Source organism: Pieris rapae, chromosome 9 (assembly GCF_905147795.1).
Source record: "Pieris rapae chromosome 9, ilPieRapa1.1, whole genome shotgun sequence".
Taxonomy (NCBI): domain Eukaryota; kingdom Metazoa; phylum Arthropoda; class Insecta; order Lepidoptera; family Pieridae; genus Pieris; species Pieris rapae.
Genome location: NC_059517.1, coordinates 7959098 through 7983894, shown reverse-complemented (window position 1 = coordinate 7983894; position 24797 = coordinate 7959098). Strand labels below are relative to the sequence as shown.

The window sequence follows — 24797 nt, the reverse complement described above, 5'->3', positions numbered from 1 at the left end:
ACATTATGTTACCAACATGAATAAATGACTTTTGATTTGATTTATGGATTATAACGAATTACATTGCACATGTTTCATATTTACTTAATGTACTTTAATTAAAATTTCGATGTTTTTAATGTAGCCATTAAGTTCTTATTTATTTTAAGTTATACAAAATATTATCAATGTTTTACGATTAAACATAACATATTATGGTGTAGTAAATTTATGTACATAAGTATATATAATACCATTGCGGTTATCAGCAAAGGATTGTGTCACTGTAGAATGATAATCATATCTTCTTACACTCATGTCATTTAACTGGAATAATCTAATGAAGTAAGGACTTATTTAAGTTATTAATAAAGATGTCCTTTTTAATCGAAAACTATGGTGAAAAGCACATAATAAAATTTTAACGAAGATTGACGAAATGAAAAAAAAAATTCGTTTGATTGGACATAGCTGATTATCATTCTACAGCAATAGACGATTTTTATGATTTAAGATTCTTTGTATATTTATTTGTTATATACTGTGTATTAAATTCAGGTACCGTACAAAAATATAAAGATTTTACATGTCATAATAAAATGCTTCTGGTTCTCTGATATAATTTTTTTTGGCAGTATATCCTCTATGGGTGCGAATAATTGGTGGTGCAAGACCGTTGGTAGCGGGAAGAGCGGTGGAAATAATATGTCAAGCGGTCGGAGCTCGTCCGCATCCTACAATATCATGGTGGAAGGGAGCAACTAGACTCCATACAATACGGGAAAAGGTAATTTTTTTTATCTATTTATAAAAATATATTCTATTTACATGCAAAAATACAAAAATTTCTACTATTACAAAGTATTCAACAATAATAGAACGCCTCGTTGAGTTAGATATACAAATAAAACATTTATTGTTTTGTGTTGTGGTAAAAATAAATCAGTGGCGCTTCAACCACTTTCAGTCTGGGCCTCAGATTTCTGAATCTGTTTCATGATCATTTTTCAATCTAATATTTGATCGTCGTCTTCACGCCGTCAACTTTTTGGGTCCAAATCATGTCGATTTCACCGTTTACCGGTTGAGCTATTGTTAATACGCACAAAGTCAATCGGTGCACAGCCGGGGATCGAACCTACGACCTCAGGTATGAGAGTCGCACACTGAAGCCACTAGGCCAAAACTGCTCATATCTGCTGATAATTAAATTTAATAAATGATTCATTTAGTCAACTATCCAGAGAAGCCTGATAATCATTTCAACTATAACCCCATAGGCTCGTTTGCCTATATGGGCTATATAAAAACTGCGCCTTTTTCAAGGCAGTTTTTGCCGCGCACCACCACATTGTGGAACCAGCTGCTAACTGAAGTATTTCCGAACCAATTCGACTTAGGGTCCTTCAAGAAAAGAGCGTACAAATTCTTAAAAGGCAACAACGCACTTGCGAGCCCTCTAGCATCGAGTGTTCATGGGCGGCGGTATCACTTAACATCAGGTGGGCCTCCTGCCCTTTAGCCCCCTGTTCTATAAAAAAAATAACTATGTGCAGCATAAATAATTTTAGTATTGTTCAAGAATTGTTCTTGTATTTTAAATAAATATTTTTTTAACTTCAATAAAATGTTATGTGTGACAGTAACAAAAATTAACGGGGCATAGTAAAAAGTCACAAAACAATCCCGCTATAAAACATACACATCTTTTATTGCGGACCTTAATAAAAATTTGAATATCGTAAACTAAATTTGCTCTACAGAATTATGCATTTTCATTGTATAATACTATAAAAGCTATTTTTGAACTGGCCTCACTCTAAGCAGACTTGACCTAGATTTTACCACTGAAATCTAGATTATTTTCTTCGCTAAGCTCTAAATTACTATTAAGAGTTGAGAAAAAGGGCAGTTTTTCTATGCCACTTTGAGACGATGAAAACGTGGAAAGTGCTGGAAATTTCAGCTAAGATTAATGTGTGGCTGTTTTGTATGTTGTACACTTTTAAATAGATGCTATTAATATGTTACGTGACTTTCTCTGTATAGTATTTGTATATACTAACGTTCTTATATAGAAATTATCTAATGTATAAAATTCTCGTGTCATCATGTTTGTAAAAAGAAAATTTAAAATTTGTAAGGCCGGCAACGCACTCATAAAGGCACGAGCCCTCCAGCATCGAGAGTGTCCATGGGCGGCGGTATCACTTAACATCAGGTGTGCCTCCTGTCCGTTTGCCCCCTAAATTTTTTTATTTTTTAGAATTCCTTTTTGTTTTTATTTTTTATGATAAAGCATACAAAATACATAAAATCCTCGCCCCTCTACGATCAACCGCTATCTTTGTTTGTTTAATAAAAACTTATGACTTGAACTCTGAGGTTTATGCAGAGAAAAATTCACAGAAAAACCGAAAAGTTTTTATTCCGAAAAACCGAAGAGTTTCTGCAGTAGCATAGCAAAACATTCCATGATTTTATGTACTAAAGAGGGAGGCTAAATAAAATCGTATGAGGGAGAGAAAAAGTTCGTGGGGTTGCTAGTTTCTATAATATATCCTTACCGACTTGAAAAATAGTCATCATGTGCTAAATATATTTTATTGTTGAATTATATTTAACTTCTCGAGCGTTAAAGACCCAGCCAATATATGCTTGTTTTTAGAGGTTAAAAAAACACACCCAATTCTTTAACATGGCAGTAACCTTCAGTTATCTTAATAATATAATCTTCGATATTATTGATATTTATTATATATGTATTTAAAATTATATACATACATTTGCATCACGATCACGATCTTATTGGATATTTGGAAAAACCCAAATTAATATTATTATTTATGATAATGAATCAAAAAATACTAATTAAGCGATTCGCTGATTAAAGTTTGCAATAAAAATCAGGTTTTATTTGAATACTTATTAATAATATTATTTCGAGTTAATAATCAAAAATAAATTAAAGGCTTATTAAAATACATTTGACCTCTCAAACTTTTAATTAACTATTAGCTATGAGCTATGTATAAATTTGAAACAAACGGCTCATATTATTCACAACTACACAAAATACTCGTCGAGCGAGTTTCCTTATCTTGCCGAAGCCGCGTACAAATTATTTGAAGAAGTCTATTAGGTATGAGGGTGTGCAATTATTCAATCAATCATTTCAATCAATCAGTTTTACGATTATCATTCACTTCTTAAAATATGTGAACTGGTTACAAATTCTTCTATGTATATAAAAAAAAATATTTATATATACTGTATGTGTAATACAATATTCCTTTGATTAAAATAATATTAATTAAACACTCATTTGTAACCCAGTATTAAAAGCTCCGAAGTCTCATTGGGTTTCATTATATTTATAATTGGAGCTAGCTTATAATTTGTCGTTTGCCCTGAAACTTGAAATAATTATTTAAAATATCCTCGCCATACAATTAATCGTACTTTTGAGCTTAATTTCAATGCTAGAGTCTGCGGAAAGAACACTGGCGCCCATATACTTATAATATATGTTTACTTTAATTGTATACTTATTTTATATTTATAGATATTATAAAGCTAAAAAAAATCAGTGCCGCTACAACCTCTTTAGGTCTTGGCCTCAGATTTCTTAATCTATTTCATGATTATTTTTAAATCTTAAAGGCAAGTAGGTGATCAGCCTCCTGTGCCTGACACACGTCGTCGACTTTTTTGGGTCTAAGACATGTCGGTTTCCTCACGATGTTTTCCTTCACCGTTCGAGCAAATGTTAAATGCCCGGGATTGAACCTACCACCTCAGGTATGAGAGTCGCACGCTGAAGCCACTAAGCCAACACTGCTCATCTGTAACTATAAATAATATATAATATAAAATTGTGTGCAAATAAATAATTATCTAGTTCCACTCTGACTAACGCAGACTTCAAAACCATAGATATTTCCGTTCAAGAACCGAGACCGTTTCTATGAACATATTAAGTAGCTATCAAATTGCGTATATTTGAATAAAATACACAAAAACGATAGATCACGTCGCTTAATTGTGATTGGTCTAGACATACTGTTGGCGAATAAAAATGAGGCGCTACGTTTCATTATTTTAAAACTGTATTCTAGAAGAAAGAAAAATTAAAGTAAAAGCTTACCCTAGAATAACGTGTATTTAATCTTAATCTCAAAGTAACTGGACACACAAGATTGATCGCCCGTGTACACTCTGCGCATCAATCGCATTTTTAATGAAACCTCTGAGGAATTCATTTATACTAGCGATTTTTCGATGTAGAAGCTAAATTCATGAATTGTCAGATATTGTGATCGAAACGTTTTTAAATCCATATTCTGTTTTATTTTGAAGCTAGTTGGGAAACAAGGATTATATTTGCTTTGCTTTTGATTGCGTTCAGTCCATGACAAAGCTATCATATGTCAGATTCTAATAAAAAAATGCATGGTTACAAAGAACACATGTTGGATATGAAACTTCTTCGACGAAACACAGTCAAACGTCTCATTTCCACAACGCTCTACTGAATATTCAATCAGAACTGTCTTCCGTTACCTGAATGCTCTGTCCCAAGTCTAGATGGTGTCTCGACCCCCAATCGAAGCATTTCCTCTGATAAGTCCAATGACTTATATTCGTTAAGAAATGTGAATTAATTCTAACGAATTATGATGAATATGAAAGAAAGAAACTATTATATAATAAATAAATTAAATAATGATTCTTAAAAGTAATATAAGAAATTTTAATGGTTATCCAAATCAACAGTCAATTCAACATTTCCTTACATTTATATATTTTTTTCATTAACAACATTTCCTTACATTGACATTTAACATTTTCTTACATTTATATATTTTTAAGTAACCAAAGTGTATTCAAACACATAGTCCTGTAACCCTATATCCTAATGCGAGTTCTCTTCTAGATATCACCCGATGGCAACGTGACAAGTAGTATCTTGAGCATAATACCGACAGTCGAAGATTCGGGACGAATAATCTCATGCAGATCTGTTCAGCAGAACCTGAAGCATTCCGTTCGTGAAGATGGATGGAAGATGGAGATACAACGTAAGTCAGCATCATTAGTCAACGTCATCCAACATTATAAACCTTTAAATAAATTTTTAGTGATTCAAAATTATTTTAATTCATTTCTGTTTTTATATTTGCTAGGATATATCCATGCTCATACAAGACTCATGGCGTTTATAATGGAACAGGGAAAAGTACATCTTACAAACGAAAAAAAAACAGTTTATTGCTATGAGTAGATTGGAAATTGCCTAGTTCACCAACAAAACATGTGTGGCTTCTAGAATAGGTGCCGACGACGATAACATACTGTTATAATTATTTAATTTACATAAATAGCTTATCAGTATAGGCAAGAGTTCTGTGCATAGTATGCATGTACATTTAACATCGCGTATTCAGCTCAAAAAGGAGACCTGGGTCACATAAAAACGGCTGCCTATAAGCAAAATCAAAAGATCACAAATCATACACAGATACTAAAGGCACAAGTTTGTAGCACCAGTATTTTTGTGTAATTTAGACTGAAAAAGAAAACATATAAGAACAAATAACATTAAAAAAGAACAATGAAAATTCTTGAAATTCAGTAACACTTCAAACGCGTCTTTATAGAGCCAATTTGTGTATTTCCTCAATTGGATTTTAATTGGAATATTGACCTTCAAACGTCTTGTGGTATCAAAATTTCTATTGAAATACGATACTGTACAGCTAATTAGTCATAAAAATGTTCGTAAAAATATAATTTTCTATGTATATTTTAGATTTTACATTGATTGAATAAGTTTAATCACGAAGACGCTGTCAAATTATTGGTTCGATTTTACTTTAATCTACACTAATATTATAAAGAGGAATTTAAGTATATTTGTAAGCCAAACCGTATATAATTTTTTGCATACTAAATTTCCAATATATTTAATTCAATAAATATTGAACGCTGCTGCTCGCTCGGCTTATATAAACCTATATAGATATCAATAATATATACTCTACCTGATATATACATATCATATATAACAACAAATTAAATATTTTTCAATTTGACACAAATCATAGAAAATTCTTAGAAGATTCTTAGAAAATTGCCAAAGAATTGCTTACTATGTCTAATTATTTCTGTTCTCAACTAAGAAGCGCTCATCTTAAAACAGTTGACCTGATTTTGATTTAATTAAATTCCTCTTGCACTGTAAGTGATGCTTTTGTTTTTATAGTACCTTAAAATGAGTTGAGACTAGATTAAAAATTCTTTCAAGGAGATATCTGAGATAAAATTCATACAAAACAAGTTTATAAATATTTTTTGAAAATTTCGACACAAATATCTAGCAGATACAGATTAAGAAAAGACTTTGGGTCTATAGAAGGTCTAACTAAAAGCCGATATATATAAATAGTAATAATCACGTAAGAGAAATCTGAATCAAGAACTATAATATCGGTAAATGTTTTCTATTAATTTAATAACAATTATATAGTCTGTGCCAGAATTTCGATTTCCCGACGAAACTTAAGTGATTTGAGCGAAATTCTACAGAATACAGGCGTTTGTGTCACACATGTCTTTGTCTGACAGTTCACAAAGGCTTTACAGAGAGAACTCTTTGGTAGCATTTGAATGAAGTAAGTAACGATGTGATAATGACAGAATCTTAGATGTTATTTATATTTAACTACTACATATGTATGTAAAAGAAACTTTTGGTTTTATTGCTATTAACAGCTTGATTTTTTTGTATTCTATTAAAAATATTTACTTAACGTTTCAACAAAAATATCGAAAAAGGAACAAAAGGTTACCTATAAACACTGGTAAGGACTGACTTTTATTCTTATTTATTAAGTCGTAAGTACCATATAAAACCTCATTTAATTTCTCCTTTGCCACAGCTTCATGTGAAGCTATGATAGAAAAATAAAATAAGATTTTGCATAACTAGTAAACGACAATTATTAATACAATTTAAATTACAAATCGATTGAAATACAAGTTCTTCATCGAATTTCTGGCATTTATACTTTTTTTAAATGCCGGCAAGGCCTAACACGTTATCGATTTTTAGATTTGTAAGACAAGGTTTCCCTCATCGTACTAGTAAATAGCAATTAATGTTAGTTTGCGGGTATGGAACGATATATCCGCTTACAGTCAGGCCTGTAATGTGTTTTAAGAGTTGACAATCGAAGATATAAATTAATATAATATTAAATATAACCAAATTTAATTAAATTGCATATAACATTAGACTTGTTATTTAAAGATACGATCTTGACCTTTTTTTGAACCAAAATGAATACATTTAGATGTACATTTAGTTCAATTATAAGGTATAATTGAAATAAATGTGACGTCACACAACGTCGACGTGTAAAGCGCCATTTTATTAAGTTCTTTTCAGTTTACAGTTTACAGAAACTGAATTAAGGTCATTTAAACGTTTCACTTTAATGACATTTAATTCCTCCCAGGTGAAGACAGTATACCTATACTAATATTATATAGAGGAAAGATTTGTATGAAAGCATGTTTGTAACGAATTTGCTCTTAAAGTACTGGACAGATTTTGAAAATTCTTTAAACATTTGAATGCTAAATAAGGATGTATATTCTGAACCTCAGTGAAATGTTTAAAAAAAATACCAGTTGATGTGATTTATTCTGTTATCATTTTATTTTCATCAAGTCCCGTACACAAAGGGCAAAGCAATCCACTATAAATACATTATTATTTTCGAGACATCAGGCCGAGAAAAAAAGGTGGCGTAAAAAACTCTCGGTACTCTTTTAAAATAAATTTGGTTCGTTAAATCTTATGAATCAGGAAAGAAATGGAACTCCCTGCCCCCTTCCATCTTCCCTAGATAGTATAATAATATGGTTTAATATATAATATGGGTTCATTTAAGCGGCGATTTAACAGGCGTGCCCTCCAATAGGCCAGATCATAACACCCAATTCTGACCAAACATCGGTCCAGTTCTGAATAAAAAATAAAACATGTTGTTGCTAATCGAAGTTTTTGTCCGTAGATGTACCCATACCGAAACTTAAGTTGGGTGCCAATTTAGATCCTGACAATATAGTGGAAGGGTCAGATGTGTACCTTGATTGTGACGTGCGAGCGAGGCCGGATCATGACCACGTTTATTTCACATATAATGTAAGTATGGGATGCCTTCAGTTATGAAAATTTCTTTGAACCTTTAGATTTTCACTAGCTGACCCGGCTAACTTCGCTCCGCCTAACAGGCTAATAATATTGTGTTCACTTGGTTAAACTTAACTTAAGATTTCATTATGGTAATAACATTAATTTTTTTTGCAAATACAGAAATGTTTTATTGCTTGCCATTGTGAACGAAAAATGGCAGTTTGACACATTAGAATTCTCTCTAAATATTGGCGTATTGCAATACTACTAACACAATATGTCTTCGATCAAAATCGAAGCCTGGTTACGCATCTCTTCAATCTGAAAACTGACTGAACTGACACGAATTTGATTTAAATGGTCAATAGGTACCATATACTGCAAACATTCGTAAAATTAATTAATTAATTTATTGTTAGTCAACTTGTACAACTAATTCGATATTTTATTACTTATTCTGCTATTCGGAGCGAAAATAAATCCACGAAAAAAGATATAACTACCATCGGTCCAGCCGATCTTGAGTGACAAGTGGTGTACTAACTACTACTTCTACTAACACGACTTTGTTTTATATATTTAGATGTCTTGATTGCCCTCTTGACTGTATGAAAATTAATGTGTCGTAATATTACGAATAAGCTATTTGTAAAATATCGCAAATATTACTAACTGATAATTTTAATAATGGTTTAAGTAATATCACCTGTCAAACATTAAGTATATAAGTAATGCCGACTACTCCAGTTAAGATTAAGTCATTTGATTCTTGCTAAAACAAAAGTTGTTTCGTAAAGGCAATCAGAAAGTTATTAATCAAACTCACCCAGAGGGATTATATACTTAACAACGAAATAACACAGTGGCAACACAGCTTTAATATTAGGTAATTATTTTTTTAATCTAGGGGGTGATTGTAAAAGGCAGTGGTGGGGTGCTCGTATCTCGTCAGAGCTTGGTGCTACAGGGTGTTTCGAGACAGCGAGCCGGAGCATATGTGTGTGTTGCACGGAATTCGCTTGGAGAGGGCAGTAGTGATCCGTTACATCTCGATGTTAAATGTAAGTTTAATCAGTTGTTTAAAATTTAAATATACTTTTTAAGTTATTGGAAGTATGACTCGATTAAAAGAATCATGGCGGATGGATTTGGACGAACAACATTTATTATCATATGTATTAAAATAATAAAGCAAAAACGAATTCGCCCCAGCTGGAAATTACATCAAAAAAATATTTATTATTTGTTAAAAGATAAATACTGTATAAAAGAGCGCAGACGAAACGAAGAAAGCTTTCGTTCGATTGTGATTGGTCAACAAATCTATTTCTACTATAGACACTCGAAGCGATCCGTCCTTTGACAGTCAAAGAAAAATTATATACGTAATAAATGTATGTCTAACACAAAAATTAAAGGCTTTGGCTTTTAATTAAATATTGAAGAATTCCTAATGAAATTTATAAGATTTTACGCTAAACCGCCTCTTAATCAAAGTTAGGTGAATCAAACTTCCAAGTTCACGCGTGAACTTAATTTATGAGATCACTAATCCACACCGCGCTGGTAAAAGCTTTCATGGCGCTCGCCGCGACTAGAATATTAAGTGTGGTAAAATGCTGAAAATATTACGTTTATGCCTGGTTCCTGTGCATTGAAAAGAGTATCCTTACACCAAACGAAAATAAACCTAAAGTTAGAGACGGTGTTATTCTCGTTTGGCATTTTGTATAAGATTAATCGTCATTAACTAATTGAAGCATGTGCTACTAGTCCGTTAGTATGCAAATATAACACATGTAGCAGGAATTAAGAATTTTGTCATTTATTTAATGTTAAACGACACACAAACACACATATTGTGTGTATTATCAGTGTTGAGATTATACCTTTAATTCCGTAGTATGAACAAATAGTATTCAAAAGATTTCGATATATGGTATCATCAACTTTTTGCAAATATTCATTTTTTTACAATACTGTATTACATCACCTTGTTCTTCTTTTTTTGGTATTTTGTTACATTATTGAAGTTTACATACTGATCTGTAACTTTTAAAAATTTCTATCTTAATATATATATTTCTTGTGTGCGTGTGTATGTGACTGAACTCCTCCTAAACGACTGGACCGATTTAGACGAAATTTTTTGTGTGTGTTCAAGGGGATCTGGGAATGGTTTATATTCATAATTTTGTCCGCTGGACAATGTTTTTTTAATTAATTTTCAATTTTTTTATTTTTTCAATTGATTTTGGAATGTTTTACATTGGATCCGACAGACGGCGCGGCGCTACCATCGCAGTGTCTAATTTTAAATAATATTCGAATTTTAATTTTAGTCTGTCCCGAAATTTAAAAAAAGTTTTGTTATCATTATGTTATATCCTGTGTGACCATGTGCTGGATCGTTAGATATTGTCATAACATTTGAATAATAATTTTCATCAAAATGGCTTATTAAAAATTGAAATTTTGAAATTAAAGACGTGTAGACAGGACAACGTCTGTCGGATCCGCTAGTATATACATAATTTCAAAAAGTTCATCACAGATAATGTAAGACTCTAATGATAAAATATTTTTTTCAAATCGGTTCAATAATTTTGGATATTCAATTTAAAACATCTAAAACAGTATGAATACATTTATATCGTTAACGCGTTGGTGTATGTTAATAGTGTTAGTAATTTTAAAAATTTAATAGGATATTAATTATATTAGAAGTAATTAATTCTAAAACTATTCCACAAATTAGTTCAGTTCGACAACATCCTATATAAACTTGTGCCCTATTTCCACACTTCATATTGCAGACGTCCATTAGCGACAAGTTTCGTTCTTAGTGTTGCTATTTCAAATATTACGCATTTTGTGCTGGCAACTTCAGTATAAATTAAGCCGATTTAATGGTGGCTATTTCATGAAAATCGACTTGATATAATCTTGATCGCTTCTTGGTTTAAAAAACAATGAATTTTAAAACGATTTTATGTGAATTATTGTTATTTAGTACATAACATGTAAGAAATATGTTTGTTTTGTATACATTCGCAAGTTTGGAAAAGTAGCGCGATCTCTCCCCGTTTTTTTACGTTTCATAACTCTTAAAACAGTTTTTGGCGAGCACCACTATTATGTTGAACCATCTGCGCATTGAATTATTTTTAAACCAATTTGACTTTTCAAAAAAAGAGCATACCAATTCAGAAGATGGCAACTTGGGAGCCTTCTGGCAATGAGAGTGTCCATGAATCACTTGCTATCCGGTGAGCTGTTTGCAAGCTTCAGAATACAGACTTAGTACGCAGCGAACCTCTATAAGTAAAAAAAATAGTCGACGTTCAGAAATAAGAGCGATCTGTGTTAAAAACAGCAGTACACATAGATCGCTCAAGTCTTTACTAAAGTTTTGCTGTCATAAGCTATATTTAGCGTTAATTTTAATTGGTGGCGAATTGTGAAACGTGTTAGGTGCAAGAAATTGCAACCCTACTGCAAACCCCTCAATAAACAAAAAAAAAAAGCGTTAATTTTAATATTATTTGTATAGTCACTCCCGTGTGCACAAAAAAGGACGGCGTGGCGCTGCGGGCCGCCCGAGGAGAGACTATGTCCATAAAATGTGACGTTGACGCTAATCCTATGGTAAGACGTTTTTTCAAACTTAGGACTATTTCTATAAAATACCGATAAATCCGACTTTTTATGTCTCAATTCTTGTATTAAACTTGTCATATTAAACGTTTATATTTTTATTAGCACGTCGCCTTGAATGACGACTGAATCTTTTGTGATAAAGATCTGTCTTTCTCCTTAAAGTGCTTTAAAATAATTTGCTTTGCTTTTAATTTTTTTTTATAACCATATTTGCATGGGTTCTAGTCCCGGGTGGAATTAATTAGATTTGTTTGTTTGCTAAGACTGGAAGTTGATGTTTGCATATTCCCTGTGGTCATATCTTGCGCTAATTTGCGAGACTAAAGTTATCTGATCAGAGTTCACTTTTATCCGCATTGTTCTTAAAAATACTATTTCCTGTTGCCTAATCCGTATGAAAATTTGTTTTATTCAATTTATGCTTAATACGATGTAATAGAAATGTTTTCTTCTAGCCATCGTCATTTAGGTGGTGGTTCAATAGTTCAACATACACTGAGCGGGAACTCACAAGTAGCAATGGAAGTGAGTATTAAAAAAAAAATATTGATTTTCACAACTGTATAAATAAATGTAAAATATGCATATTTTCCACGGACCAACATTTTTAAATTTATTTTAATTATTATTCTTACATTGTAAAACTAACGCATTATTTTAAGTAAAGTGCATTTTAATGTGTCCATTCATTGTTCATTTCAAATTTTAACACGCTTGTTTTGCTGTATTTTGGGGTTATAATTCTCGAATATTCTAAAAATGACATTTACGTAATTTACAATTTATAATATCGTATCAATTTAATAAAACCTGTCGAAATAAATACGTATACTAAATACATACCTACGTAAATTGAATATTGCGAATCCATTACTTACACTAAAATCCCATTTAATCCGTTAAAAGTTTTTAGTCGATGTTATTTCTATAAAATAGAAACTATTTCAATAAAAGTTAATTAAAACGCTAAAACGATTTGATTAAACGAACGTGTGAATTCTCTCAAAATACGCCAACTTTCATAATCATTCTATCCTCTTACCAAAAATGGAGTTATCAGTTTTACGTGTATGTAATATTGTGCTTACGCCTCTTAACCCTGAGGCCGTGCACTCACGTACTATGCCTTTTCGTTCTATCTATTAACGATTGTTCGGTTTCGCTCGTAAAGAAAAACATTTGAGTGAAATTGGTATGCTTAGATCTAAAAATCAACGACTGTATGCCTGACACAGGCACCTCTTTGTCACGAACCTTCTTGTCTATTAAAAAAACTTCTTTCTTTGTTTTCTTGTTTCTTTATGTTTGACACGCATCGTTTAAATTTTAAATTTCGAACGTTAATAATTTTAGTGTCCACAGATGCATATGACTATAGGGTGAACAGTTCATCTGAGTATGGATGGGTCCAGTGCACCGGAACTAACTCGGTTGGACGTCAGGCTGAGCCCTGTATGTTCCACATTTTACCTGCCGGTCAGTGTAGTTTATTTTTGATTTTGATACATTGAATTTTAAAAAAATAACATTTTATTTTAGTATTGTCTTTTATTAACATAACTTTTACAGATGTAACGTAAATACTTTTTTCGGATTGAAGCTATGTTTTAATACAAACTTATAAGTATTTTACATAGTTTTAAATTTTTACCGACGTTTCGCGTGCATTACAGCGTGCGTGGTCACAGTGACTGAACACACACACACACACACAGCTCATAGCTGACACACAGGTCACAGCTGTAGAAAAAGTTATATTTTCTGTATTTATTTCCCCGGAGTTGATATATCGACTAAAAGATGTAGGGTTTTTGCAGAAATTACTCACGGTGTCCTCTATTTCTATAAGTTATTATTATAAGACTATTATTATACGTTTATAATAATACAAAGCTTCAATACGTTAAAAAAGTGTTTCCTTTAAACATTTTATTATTTAAATTATTTTGTCTAATGTTAAATCGCTTAAATAAAACAAAAAACTTTAAAAATAAGATTACACTTTCTATATATGTACTTGACATAAAGTGTTTTGATTGTAACTATGTTTTATATGATATATTTTGTTAGTAGTTGATGGTATTATGTATAAGTTTGGTTTTTGCTGTAATAAAATAAATAGAAAGCAATTTTCCTCCTAGACAGACCATCGGCAGTGCAGAGTTGTGACATTAGCAATGTCACACATGAGTGCTTCTTGATCGACTGTAACCCAGGATATGATGGCGGACTTGCGCAAGAGTTCATGTTACAGGTCCGATTATTTTTCATCTCTTACTTATTCTGATATATTCTAATTCCTATCTCAAATCATAATCTTGTCTTGAGCGTTATCAAATATGTCAGTCAAACTTTGACAATGAACAAAATGGTTTGACAGCTCTTGAAACTAGATTTAAGTATAATTGATTTCAGGTAGCGAAGTTATTTTTAATTGTCTATTTATGATGAAATATACATTTATAATAATAAAACATATGTCAGATTTGCCAAATGTTTTGAACGTTTAGCGTCAAGACCTGATACAGACGAACGTAGCGACCTCGTTCTTATTATATACAAGACTCTTTATATACAATTTAGTAGGTTAAATCTTGATATTTATGAGAATGGTTCAATGTCATATTTGTAATTTATAACATAAAATACTTTTTTTCTTAAATACTAAAAACTCCAACTGTACACATATTGCAAAGCGCATGACAAAGACAACAGAAAAGAAAGGAAAAACACAACAAAAAAATAGTCTTTTTTCTGAATTAAATTATAAATAACCGTAACTATCTCCCGCAATTTTGATATATATATATATATATATACTTATTAAATATACTACGTTTCCTCAAAAAGCGTGACTTAAACAAAAGTTGAATTTCGTAGTTGATTAATTATAATGTGGCGGAGAATACAATGGTTGAAACTTGACTAAAAAAGTGATAAATGAAACATTGAAACAGACACATTTTAGAGATAATTTTAATTTATCTCTAAAATTTTTTTTATTCATCCGAATTAAAGTTTCCTGGAAAAAATGTCAAAATGCCTTTAATGTAGTATAGCATAAGTCAAAGATGCAGCTTTCTTATGCTGAAAGAATTTTTGAAATCGGTTGTTTTAGTCAGTCGGGATACTTTTTGAGTGAAAATATATATAGTCAAAAACACAAATATTAAGATATAAGATTAGTATATATATCGTCAACCTTACCAGTAATCTGCGGTGAGTTCACTCATAAATTTATTAAGCGCCCCCGCTGAGACAGGTTACAAAAATTAGACATTATGGCTATAACTTTAAAATATCGCATCCTAAATTGTAATTTATGTAAAGGTTAATTTGTTAGACATTTATATCTTACTTTGACATCACGAAAGACGTACTTATTTTTTTTTTATCTTGATATAGTATTTATACTTTAAACCAGTGGCGCTACAACCGTTTAAGTCTACGCCTAATATTTCTGTATCTGTTTTATGATCGTTTGGCAAACTAACAGGCTGTTGATTAGTCTCCTGTGCTTCGTACACGCCTTTAACATTTTGGATTAAGTCAAGCGGGTCGCACCGTTCGCTCGAAAATGGGCAAATACAAAAAAAATATATTGAAGCCGGGAAATTAACCTACGACCTCAAGATTGAGTGTCACAGGCGGCCTCTGGGCCAAGCCTAATAATATTGTCCCTGTAGAATGATAATCTTGTATATCAAAAAACATATTTTTTATTCTTAGACTCTTATGCCATTAGCTGGTGAACTAATGAAGTATCTAAACCATCTAAACTATGAACAAAGCGCAAAGTACTATTTTAACGAATATTGACGAAATGAGACGTTTCTTTCTGCAATGTTTGGTTATCTATGGTCTTATAATATACTTAACATAGTATAATTAATAATGTGTATCCTATAAAATATTTTGCAGCGTGTACACAAGATGGTCCTTTATTTAAAAATATGTGTGCGTTCAAAGTACGCATGTCAGAAGTAAGAGTTCTGTCTAAATTAATAATTATTAAAGTAAAAAAAGTCCCAATAGATGATCATGTACCAGTATTTCTATATCTATATTCACACTGTTTACAAACTGTATTCGTGCTAATAATAATATAAATAAATTAAAAATCTGCGTTCACTGCACAAAACGTTATGCGACAGAATTTCTATCTCTATATCTCTACTTCCAATATGTAACTACTAAACGAATACATCAAACAACAGCATGTATTTTTTCTCGATCTCCCTTTCTCACTCAAAGACCTCTTCAACCATTACTTTTAGCCTAAGATTGATATTTATATTTTTTTCCTCAAATGTTAACCTTCCGTATCTCACATGTTAATCTGGCATTAAACATATTTATAAAATCTCACCCGATATTAAAAGACTATCCACGCGCTGAAAGCTCGGTAGTACTAAGTCGGCCTTATAATTTTGAATTACGTAGTCTAATAATTGGGTCAATCAACTTTTAAGTGTACATCAATGATAAATTTTATTTTTTTAATTTTATTTGAATTTTTTTTATATTTTAACATTTTTTCTTTAGATAATTATTTATATTTTAAGAATTCACATAGAGCAGAACGATTTATTTAAATAAAATAGTAAATTTATTTTTCCGTCAAACCCATTATAGGGAAAAGAACACGTAAAGTTAATATTTGTCAATTTATCACTTTCATTCACAAGATTGTGCCCAGGTTAGGACATAGCAAGCTAAACCACCTGATTGTTCATCACAAAGATGCTTCCGTGCTTCGGAGGCCATGTTGAGCGGTTGGTCCCGGTTGCTATAATTAATTAAATGGCAGTCGTTACACAATCATGTCAGAGGCCTACTGCTAGTAGTAGGACTAATTATTGAAAGGAAAAGTATTGCTCTATGCTCATTCTATAATTAATTGTCCTATGGGCAACCAAAATGTACCACGGACAACGGTTTTGGTTGTCCAAGTGACTGGTTGTCCGAGTGACATTTATCAGTCTTTGCGCTTTCTGATAATAAATAATGATATTTTGAATTAGGTCTTACGCACAGTGAAAAATATAGATAAAATAGAATATATTTCACTTTTATTTACTATGATATATCAAATACTGACGTTTTTGTGCTGGTTGTCCGGTAGACACACAAAAAAGCCACGCACTTTTTCAAAACGCGCGCGACCGACTGACACCGCGGCAATGATGAAATCAAAATGGCGGTTGGATGAGTGTTGTCACCAAATCGACTGACTTATTGTCAAGGCACTGATCACTCCATTTATGTTTCGGTTTCGGAACTTTTTTACCGTTGTCCGGTGGAAGTCGGAATAATAAAATATAATAGGGACCAAAACGAACATGCAAAAAATTCGGTAAAATTATGAAACAAACAAAAGTCTATATGCTAGCATCTTAGTGAACATTGTAATGAATAATTATGTACAAGCGTAATTAATTGCCATATAATATTTTTTTGTATAAAGTAATGTTTCATTGTAAATAGCTACTGGGGGACAAATAAAAAAACGCTACATCCAGATATTTTGTCACCTGGACAACCATTAAAATTCCAGTTTAATAGTGATTTATTTAAAAAAATTTACTCGTATGTTTGCTTAATAATAAGATAAATGCGACATATGCCAAAAAACCACTTAATTTTCTTTAGAACTGCGATTATTGGTCAGGGACAAAACATAGTACTTACAGGACAAATAAAAGTTGATTGACCCAATTATACAGGTATTCATCGTTGAAAATGGAGCGCTAATAACGAACAGGACAGGCATGGCAGCACAATGGAGGGTCTGCAACGTGTCTGGGGCACAATCTGTTCGCGTGTCGGTTTACGCGTATAACAGAGTGGGACACAGCGAACCCCATTCAGTCACTGTTGGGTTACTGGAACATCCGCAGCGGCATACGGGTTAGTAATGATAAATTAATTTAATTAGTTTGAAATTTTTTGTACAGCTTTGGGTTTCATGTTAGTTTATTAGGACAAGACATTTTTCGTGTGTTAAATTAATTTGTCTGTCAATTTAATGAAATAGCTACCCATTACAATTATGGGTAATGATGCGATAGTTCAAAATGCGCACACGCAAGGAGCTACTCAAGGTTTGTGTTTAAAACATTTGTTGACATTATTATGTTGCGTTCACTATCCAATCAATACCTCAAACTCTCGATCTATGAAAGAATTAACTAGCAACGCCGTATTAAAATTTTCCCGTTGATTTTGGTAAGTTAGAAATATTTTTTTTCTAATTTTTCTTACAGTTCTCTAAATAGGCAAAATTGCCTATTGTTTTTTATTCATAGTACATAATGAAGTATTATTTTGTCTTAATGAAAATGTCTTGAATTATGAAGGTTCAGTGGTAAACCTTGTAAGGGGCTGGCATGCCTAGCCCAACCACGTTCCTCTCCGTACTATAGAAATGACATAGGTAGTTGAAAGTATTGTTCGCGCTACGAAATCATACAAAAAAATAATCTAAAAGTTAAAATAATTCCCATCCATATTTTAATATGTACAATTTTAACGATTCTATGTAAAGTATTGTTCGTGGGAAAATTTTCTATTAAAATATTATCCAACCCTTTCATTTATTCGAGTTAATATTTAAGAAGGGTACACTTTATTTTAATCCAATTCTGGCATTTGGCTAATTTATCGCTTCCTGCCCTTAGCCCAACCAATTTATGTTTATTCAAATGTAATTTCTTCAATGCGGAAATGAGGTTTGGGTAAACAGTGATCTATATTATCCTTTGTATTTATTTTGGAAAGCTATTGTATACGTTTGTCTAAATATTTTGTTACAATTTACCTTTTAACACTTAATTTTACACGAAAAGCACGTACATTAAATCATTCGTCAGATAATCTGGCATTAATGTTGCTAAGAACGGTACGTTCTTTATATAATATTTATTTATATACGCGTTTTTCCCGACGAGATAGGCAGGACCACAATTCTCCACTTACTACGAACATTATACACTCTCTCACTTCAACCACTTTTATGACATTTACCATCGGGGTTTGTTATGGGTATTAACTTGTTCCTTCTCTAGTACCTCTGAATTTTTCTCAGTTTGCGGTCTTGCGGTATATGTATAATATAAGATGACATTATTAACCCTTAAATCAATGCGTTTTTAACTGCTTTAAAAAAAGAAGGAGGTTATTATTTCAACGATAATTGACAAAAGTCGACAAAAGACTAGTCTTGGCCTCAGGTCGAACGTTCGATCGCCAGCTGCACACCAAAGGGCTTTCATTCTATGTGTGCATTTAACATTGAAAAGAGATCGTGAGGAAACCGACATGTCTTAGAAACAAAAAGTCGATGGCGTGTGTCAAGCACTGGAGGCTGATGACCTACTTAGAATTCTGAGGAATATTTTGTTTTTTAAAACATAAACGTCTTTTTCTGATAAATTGCCCTCACACTTCAATTGATAATTGCTTAAGTTATATCAACTTATTTTGTATGAATAGAGAATTGTGTAATCATTTACCATTCGCGACTGGCGGGGGCAAGATACCAATCACTTGACATCAGCTACCCATATGCTATATGTATGTTATATTACCATCCTCATTTAAGTGCATTGTATAATATAAGATATTTACAGGTATTTCGTCAGTCAGTGTACAACTATCAGCGGTGCTTGTGTCGGTACTTTGTGCTGTGAGTGTACTTATTTGTGTCGGTACATTAGCAACGTTTGCATTGTGCTACAAACACTGTCAGCCGAGACGAGGTAAGTTCCAGTTCTATTAGTTAGAGCGTACGAAAACGTTGCTTGAATTCTGATTGGTTAAAAGCGTCGGCCAATCACCGTCAAGCGCGACGATACTACGATTTTTCGATTTCAAAACATTTATTTTAACAAATGAATGCCATACTAATTTAGAAGCATTTATAATATTCAAGTCACTAGGACAAAACATCAGTTATCATGAGTCCAAAAATACTGATGACTAAAATTGATTATTAAAAAATAATATTAATATTTTCGTTGTAATTTTATATTCATGTAAACGTATTCAACGAAGAGCGGTTCGAATCATTTCAACAACTGAGCGTTTTCAAGGCAGTTTTGCCCTCTGGCATTGAGATGGCGGCGGTATTACGCTGTGTTAGGCGGTAACTTAACAGCACTTTGCCCACTGTTCTATAAAAAAATATTAAAGAAATTCACCGGTTCGTAGTTCACTTATTTTGGAGGACACAAAAAGCCTTTTTTTTATATCTCTAAGATTCGCTTATTGATCAAAAATGTTGTATAATATGCTTTAACGGTTTTCCGATAAACCTTGTAAACTTGATAAAAATGGTAATGCAGCCCCATGGGATGCGTTTCCCAGAATATTGAAGTTCAGTCATTTCCATTTTGTAGGACAGAGAATGTGACCTGCTTTAGTAATTACAGATTTGATTTTTTATGAACAGAGAATTCACATAAATCTAAACGCCATAACTAAACTATGAAAGTTACATTTCTATAATTACTAAGACGCAATAGAAGGCTTTACGCGCGTAGAAGTTCGTGTTTGGTTAAATATATTTAAGTAGCTAGTAATACCACATTTTTTTCTTAATGTTGTAATTAATTTCTTAGGAGAAAAACCAGAAAAGGCGAAAGGTCGCGACGAATCAACCAAAGATCTCCTCGAAGAGAAATCAGAGGCGAAAGACGAGAAACATTCAGACACAAACCCAGACATAATACCAATAGAAACGAAGAACATCGCCGTGACAGAGACCGCGCAACCTTTACTTTCTCACGGGCATTGCTGTGACCGGCCTATTTGCGACCAATATGTAGTTCGGCCTATGCAATATCATGTGCATCCTTACAATATTGATGCAAATACACCGAGTTTGAGTCTAGAACCGTTGGAGTTGAGTTATTTGCCCACAGAGTATCGGTTGCCGCATGATAAGGTGTATGAAGACTGGCTGAGGTATAAGAACGCTTTGCCCATGGACACAAGTAATTTGGTGAGTTGAAAATTTGATCTAACATTTATTTATTTTAAATTAGGGCTGTGCTAATGGAGTAAACTGTCAATGTGCGCCTGCGAACGGTGGACGCAAATATCAAGAGGTCATATGTCAAACTCAAACTCAAGGACAGAAGACTTAGCACCTGCTTGTCTATGAGATAAAAATGATCAAAGAAACTTGTGCAGCCATGACACATTTAGGGTTTTAGCACCACTGGAATGTTATTTTTTTTTTAAATAATTTATCTTAGAAAATGCGTTCAACGATACGTGTAAATTTGATACCCATACCATCCAATATATTTAATAACTGGTATCCAATGCATTTATGTTACATCAATAACAAAGTATATGCAAATACAGTTTGTATAACTTTTATTATATTAAAAATATAACAAAAAGCTCGCTATTTTTGTCCGGTTCCAATTCCATATAACGATTTGCCGCATGTCAAAGATCGAACTTGAACTTTTTCGTTACGCTGAAATAGCTGGCTTATACTCTTAATTTATATCCGTAGAATTTTAACATTTTATAAGTGTTGCTACTGAAAAAACACCGGAAAAGGGTAAAAATTGACTCAGTATTGAAAAATGAAATGTATACTTTGTTTTACCTAAAAGGTAAATATAGATGTTTACTCAAGTGACAAAATATAACAAATGTTTAAATATCACGAACAATATATCGAATAAACGTTAGTTCAATTACTTTATTTACTATAGTTGGCATCACTGATAAAAATATATTATGTTTAGTTGTGCGTTTTTTACTGTTTGTGATGAAAAGTGACGTAATTATCGCTCGCTGTGTGGAGCACCGCACTTAATAAAATGGATACATTCACTAACAAATAAGATGTATGTTTAGACTCAGATGTTCAGATTCGTATTGAAAAATGCGCCCGGCCGAAAAGGTTTGCCCTCTCTGACATGTCAAAAATTAGAGCTGTCAGAATTCTACGGAATTAAAAATCAGAGTATTGGTATTTCGATCACTTAAGATGACATTCAAATCCGACTGCCGTATGTCAAAAATGTATTAAATATTGTGATACGGGGTTCTTAGTTTACACAGAGGCTAGTTTCTGAATTTTACCCCAAACTTACGTGTTTAATAACGATTCGGAAGCAGAGTTAATTGCTATTTCGAAATTAGTTCGAATTTCAAACTGGGAATCAACACAAACTACTGTTATTAATATATCTTAATCGTAAGAGATCGCTTACGTTCATATCATATTAATACAGACTTTAGACCGTCAGTATATAGGCAAATAGAGTGAGTAATTATGTTTGAATATTCATACTCCACTTAAATAAACGTGGCGTCTCCACCGTGAAATTCTATAACTATAATATCCGGTTAGACCAGTAGCGTCCGGAAACTATAATTCTAACAGCTTCTGTTTCTCGACTAGCCTATTATTTAACCCACCATTTCAAACTACAAACTTTTAATTTAAACGTCAATATTTTTAATGTGATTTATAATGACATTTGCGTTGGTCAGTGCTTAATTAATGACATTATAGAGTTTTACGCGGGAAATTTTTATTTATTATAGGAATTTTTAAACTAAATTGATGTAATCACTACTTTAGGGAACCTAAACATAACAATAACAGTAAAGAATCTTTGTTTACAACAGTTGGTACACGGTGCCTTGTGTCTTTAATATCTTCATAAAATGAAGTTCTACGTACGCCCGCGGGTACTGTAAGAAAAATATCTTATATAGTCCCAGGCTACATGTTTGCGTCTGCAGTATACAGGCTGTTAACCAACCCAAAAAAATAAAATTTGATTAATTCGCCGTTTATTAAAAATGACGCGTTTACAACCCTTTTCGTCGGGGTGCAAGGCCGTGTGTTTTATAAAAAAACAATATATCAATACAAAATCGGTTACAGTGAGTATTAATTATAATAAAGCTACTATGAAATTGGATTATGGTCTGTGATAAATCGAAAAGTTTTGCAAAATTTATTAAAGTATAATGAGTATGATATTAGACCTAAATTCTCACTTTGTGGAACCAGCTGCCCACTGAAGTATTTCCGAACCAATTCGACTTAGGGTCCTTAAAGAAAATAGCGTACCAATTCTTAAAAGGCCGCCACTCGCGAGCCCTCTGGCATTGTGAGTGTCCATGGGCGGCGGTATCACTTAACATCAGATGAGCCTATAAAAAAAAATCTACGGTGTGTATATCGGGCACAGAACACATCACCTACCTTCAAAAAGGTTGTAGTGCTACAGATTTAGCAGTAGCTAAAGCGTAAAACATACAGAGTAAAACCTCTTTACGCGGACCTAAATGAAATTGTATCTAACATGAAAAAGAATTACAATCAAAGAAGGTTTTATTTTTATAACGCATGAATATCACAGAAATTAGCAAAACATACTCCCGCTATCTCCGCGCACAACCGTGGTTGTAAAAATAAGGTTAAAAGACATTAGATATTCATATTGCACAACTCACAAACTTTATAACTAGGTTTATCTAGTTTCAAAAGTATTTTAGTTTGAATTTCCAAGTTTATACATGGAAAGTTGAATAATAAATATTCAAGCGAATTATCACTTCGTATACTTGTTGTAATAGTAAAACAAGCGCTAATTCGTTTAAATTTAAAAGTTGTTATATTGTGTTTTCGATGGGAATTAATTTAATATTTGACGTATAATTACGATTTTTAGAATTAGTATTAGTGATATTGAGAAAAAATCAAGCTCCAATGAATATTTCAGTAATTGTAAGTAACTATCAACAAGCCTAAAAAAGTAAAGAGTAATAAACCACGTCAAACATACCGTAAAATAAACATCTGCCATCACTTACATAACAAAACGCTTACATATAATTTCATAAGTTCTATTTACATCATTTTGGGCATAGACTTCATTATAATCTGTAGTCTGTGCACAAGAAAATAGAATAATACAGACTAAATATTCTCAACAGCTAAAGATATATTTATTTTCGTAGCTCCCACCACACCAACTGACGCCCCAGCCGAATTCAATATACAGCAGCATCAAGCGGAACCCCCTTAAATTGGTCAAAATGCCAGAACTGGATCCATGCCGACTGGAGGTGTCGAACTATCAACGATACTCACCGTCGCTACAGCTAAACCCCGAAAATAATACAGCAAGATTCAATAATACACAAATGAATGAAGCTCAGCCAATCAATGGGAATGGTAAGAATAAGTTTTAATCCCAACGAGACTTGGGCATACAAATTTGTGTTAGATGTTTTAATGGAACAAAAGGAACCTACTTGTTCTTTTGTTTCTTTCTGCGCCTTATTCCTACCAACCCAAATCAATATGTATAGCCAAGAATTGGATTCCAGGACTCCAGCTTATACGGTGGTAGCAATGTTTTTGTATGTATGTAAGTTAATTTATGTATCTATATCATCGACTACGTCAGGAGACTGCAGGCAAATTGTGGTTTCTTATTATAAACGAGAATAAAACATGCCAAGGTAAATGAAAGTAAGAAAAATTCCAAAAAACCTTAATTTATTCTAATACGGGAGAAAATTGCAGAGTTAAATCTAAATGCAGAACTTAAAATGAATCTTGAATAACTTTAAGTACATTCGAGGATTCTAATTTCAAATTCTTATTCGTTTTTACTTGAACTACGCTAATGGCTTTAGAATTAGACTTGTGTATAAAGCTCATAACTTAACGGTACAAATACAGATAAGTTTAAATTGCTAACACACGCTATAAAGTTTTTAAACTTTCTATGCGTGATAAATCCATTGTCATTTTTCATTCATACCAGATGAAGTCACGAATAAAAGCAAGCGTTATAAAAGAAACTGCGAGATTTCTCATAATAACATGTCAGGGCTGCTAACTGCATAATATGTCGTTGAATAAAAGCGTGTACAACTTGCATTTTTCACCCTCTGACCTACT

General features: G+C 32.4%; 1 protein-coding gene across 2 annotated transcripts in view; it reads left to right on the top strand.

Annotated features, from left to right (window-relative positions):
• Positions 1 to 24797, top strand: part of LOC111000735 — a 49482-nt gene that overhangs the window by 22191 nt on the left and 2494 nt on the right. The window contains exons 9-20 of one of the 2 annotated variants that reach the window (XM_022270292.2): positions 615 to 766; positions 4916 to 5060; positions 8061 to 8191; positions 9090 to 9243; positions 11736 to 11830; positions 12298 to 12367; positions 13205 to 13318; positions 13984 to 14096; positions 17569 to 17752; positions 19474 to 19602; positions 20464 to 20846; positions 23846 to 24062. In XM_022270292.2, coding sequence (XP_022125984.2) covers positions 615 to 766; positions 4916 to 5060; positions 8061 to 8191; positions 9090 to 9243; positions 11736 to 11830; positions 12298 to 12367; positions 13205 to 13318; positions 13984 to 14096; positions 17569 to 17752; positions 19474 to 19602; positions 20464 to 20846; positions 23846 to 24062 — 1887 coding nt within the window. Of the gene's footprint in view, positions 1 to 614; positions 767 to 4915; positions 5061 to 8060; positions 8192 to 9089; positions 9244 to 11735; positions 11831 to 12297; positions 12368 to 13195; positions 13319 to 13983; positions 14097 to 17568; positions 17753 to 19473; positions 19603 to 20463; positions 20847 to 23845; positions 24063 to 24797 lie in introns of both variants that reach the window. The other variant, XM_022270291.2, reaches the window with a different exon arrangement.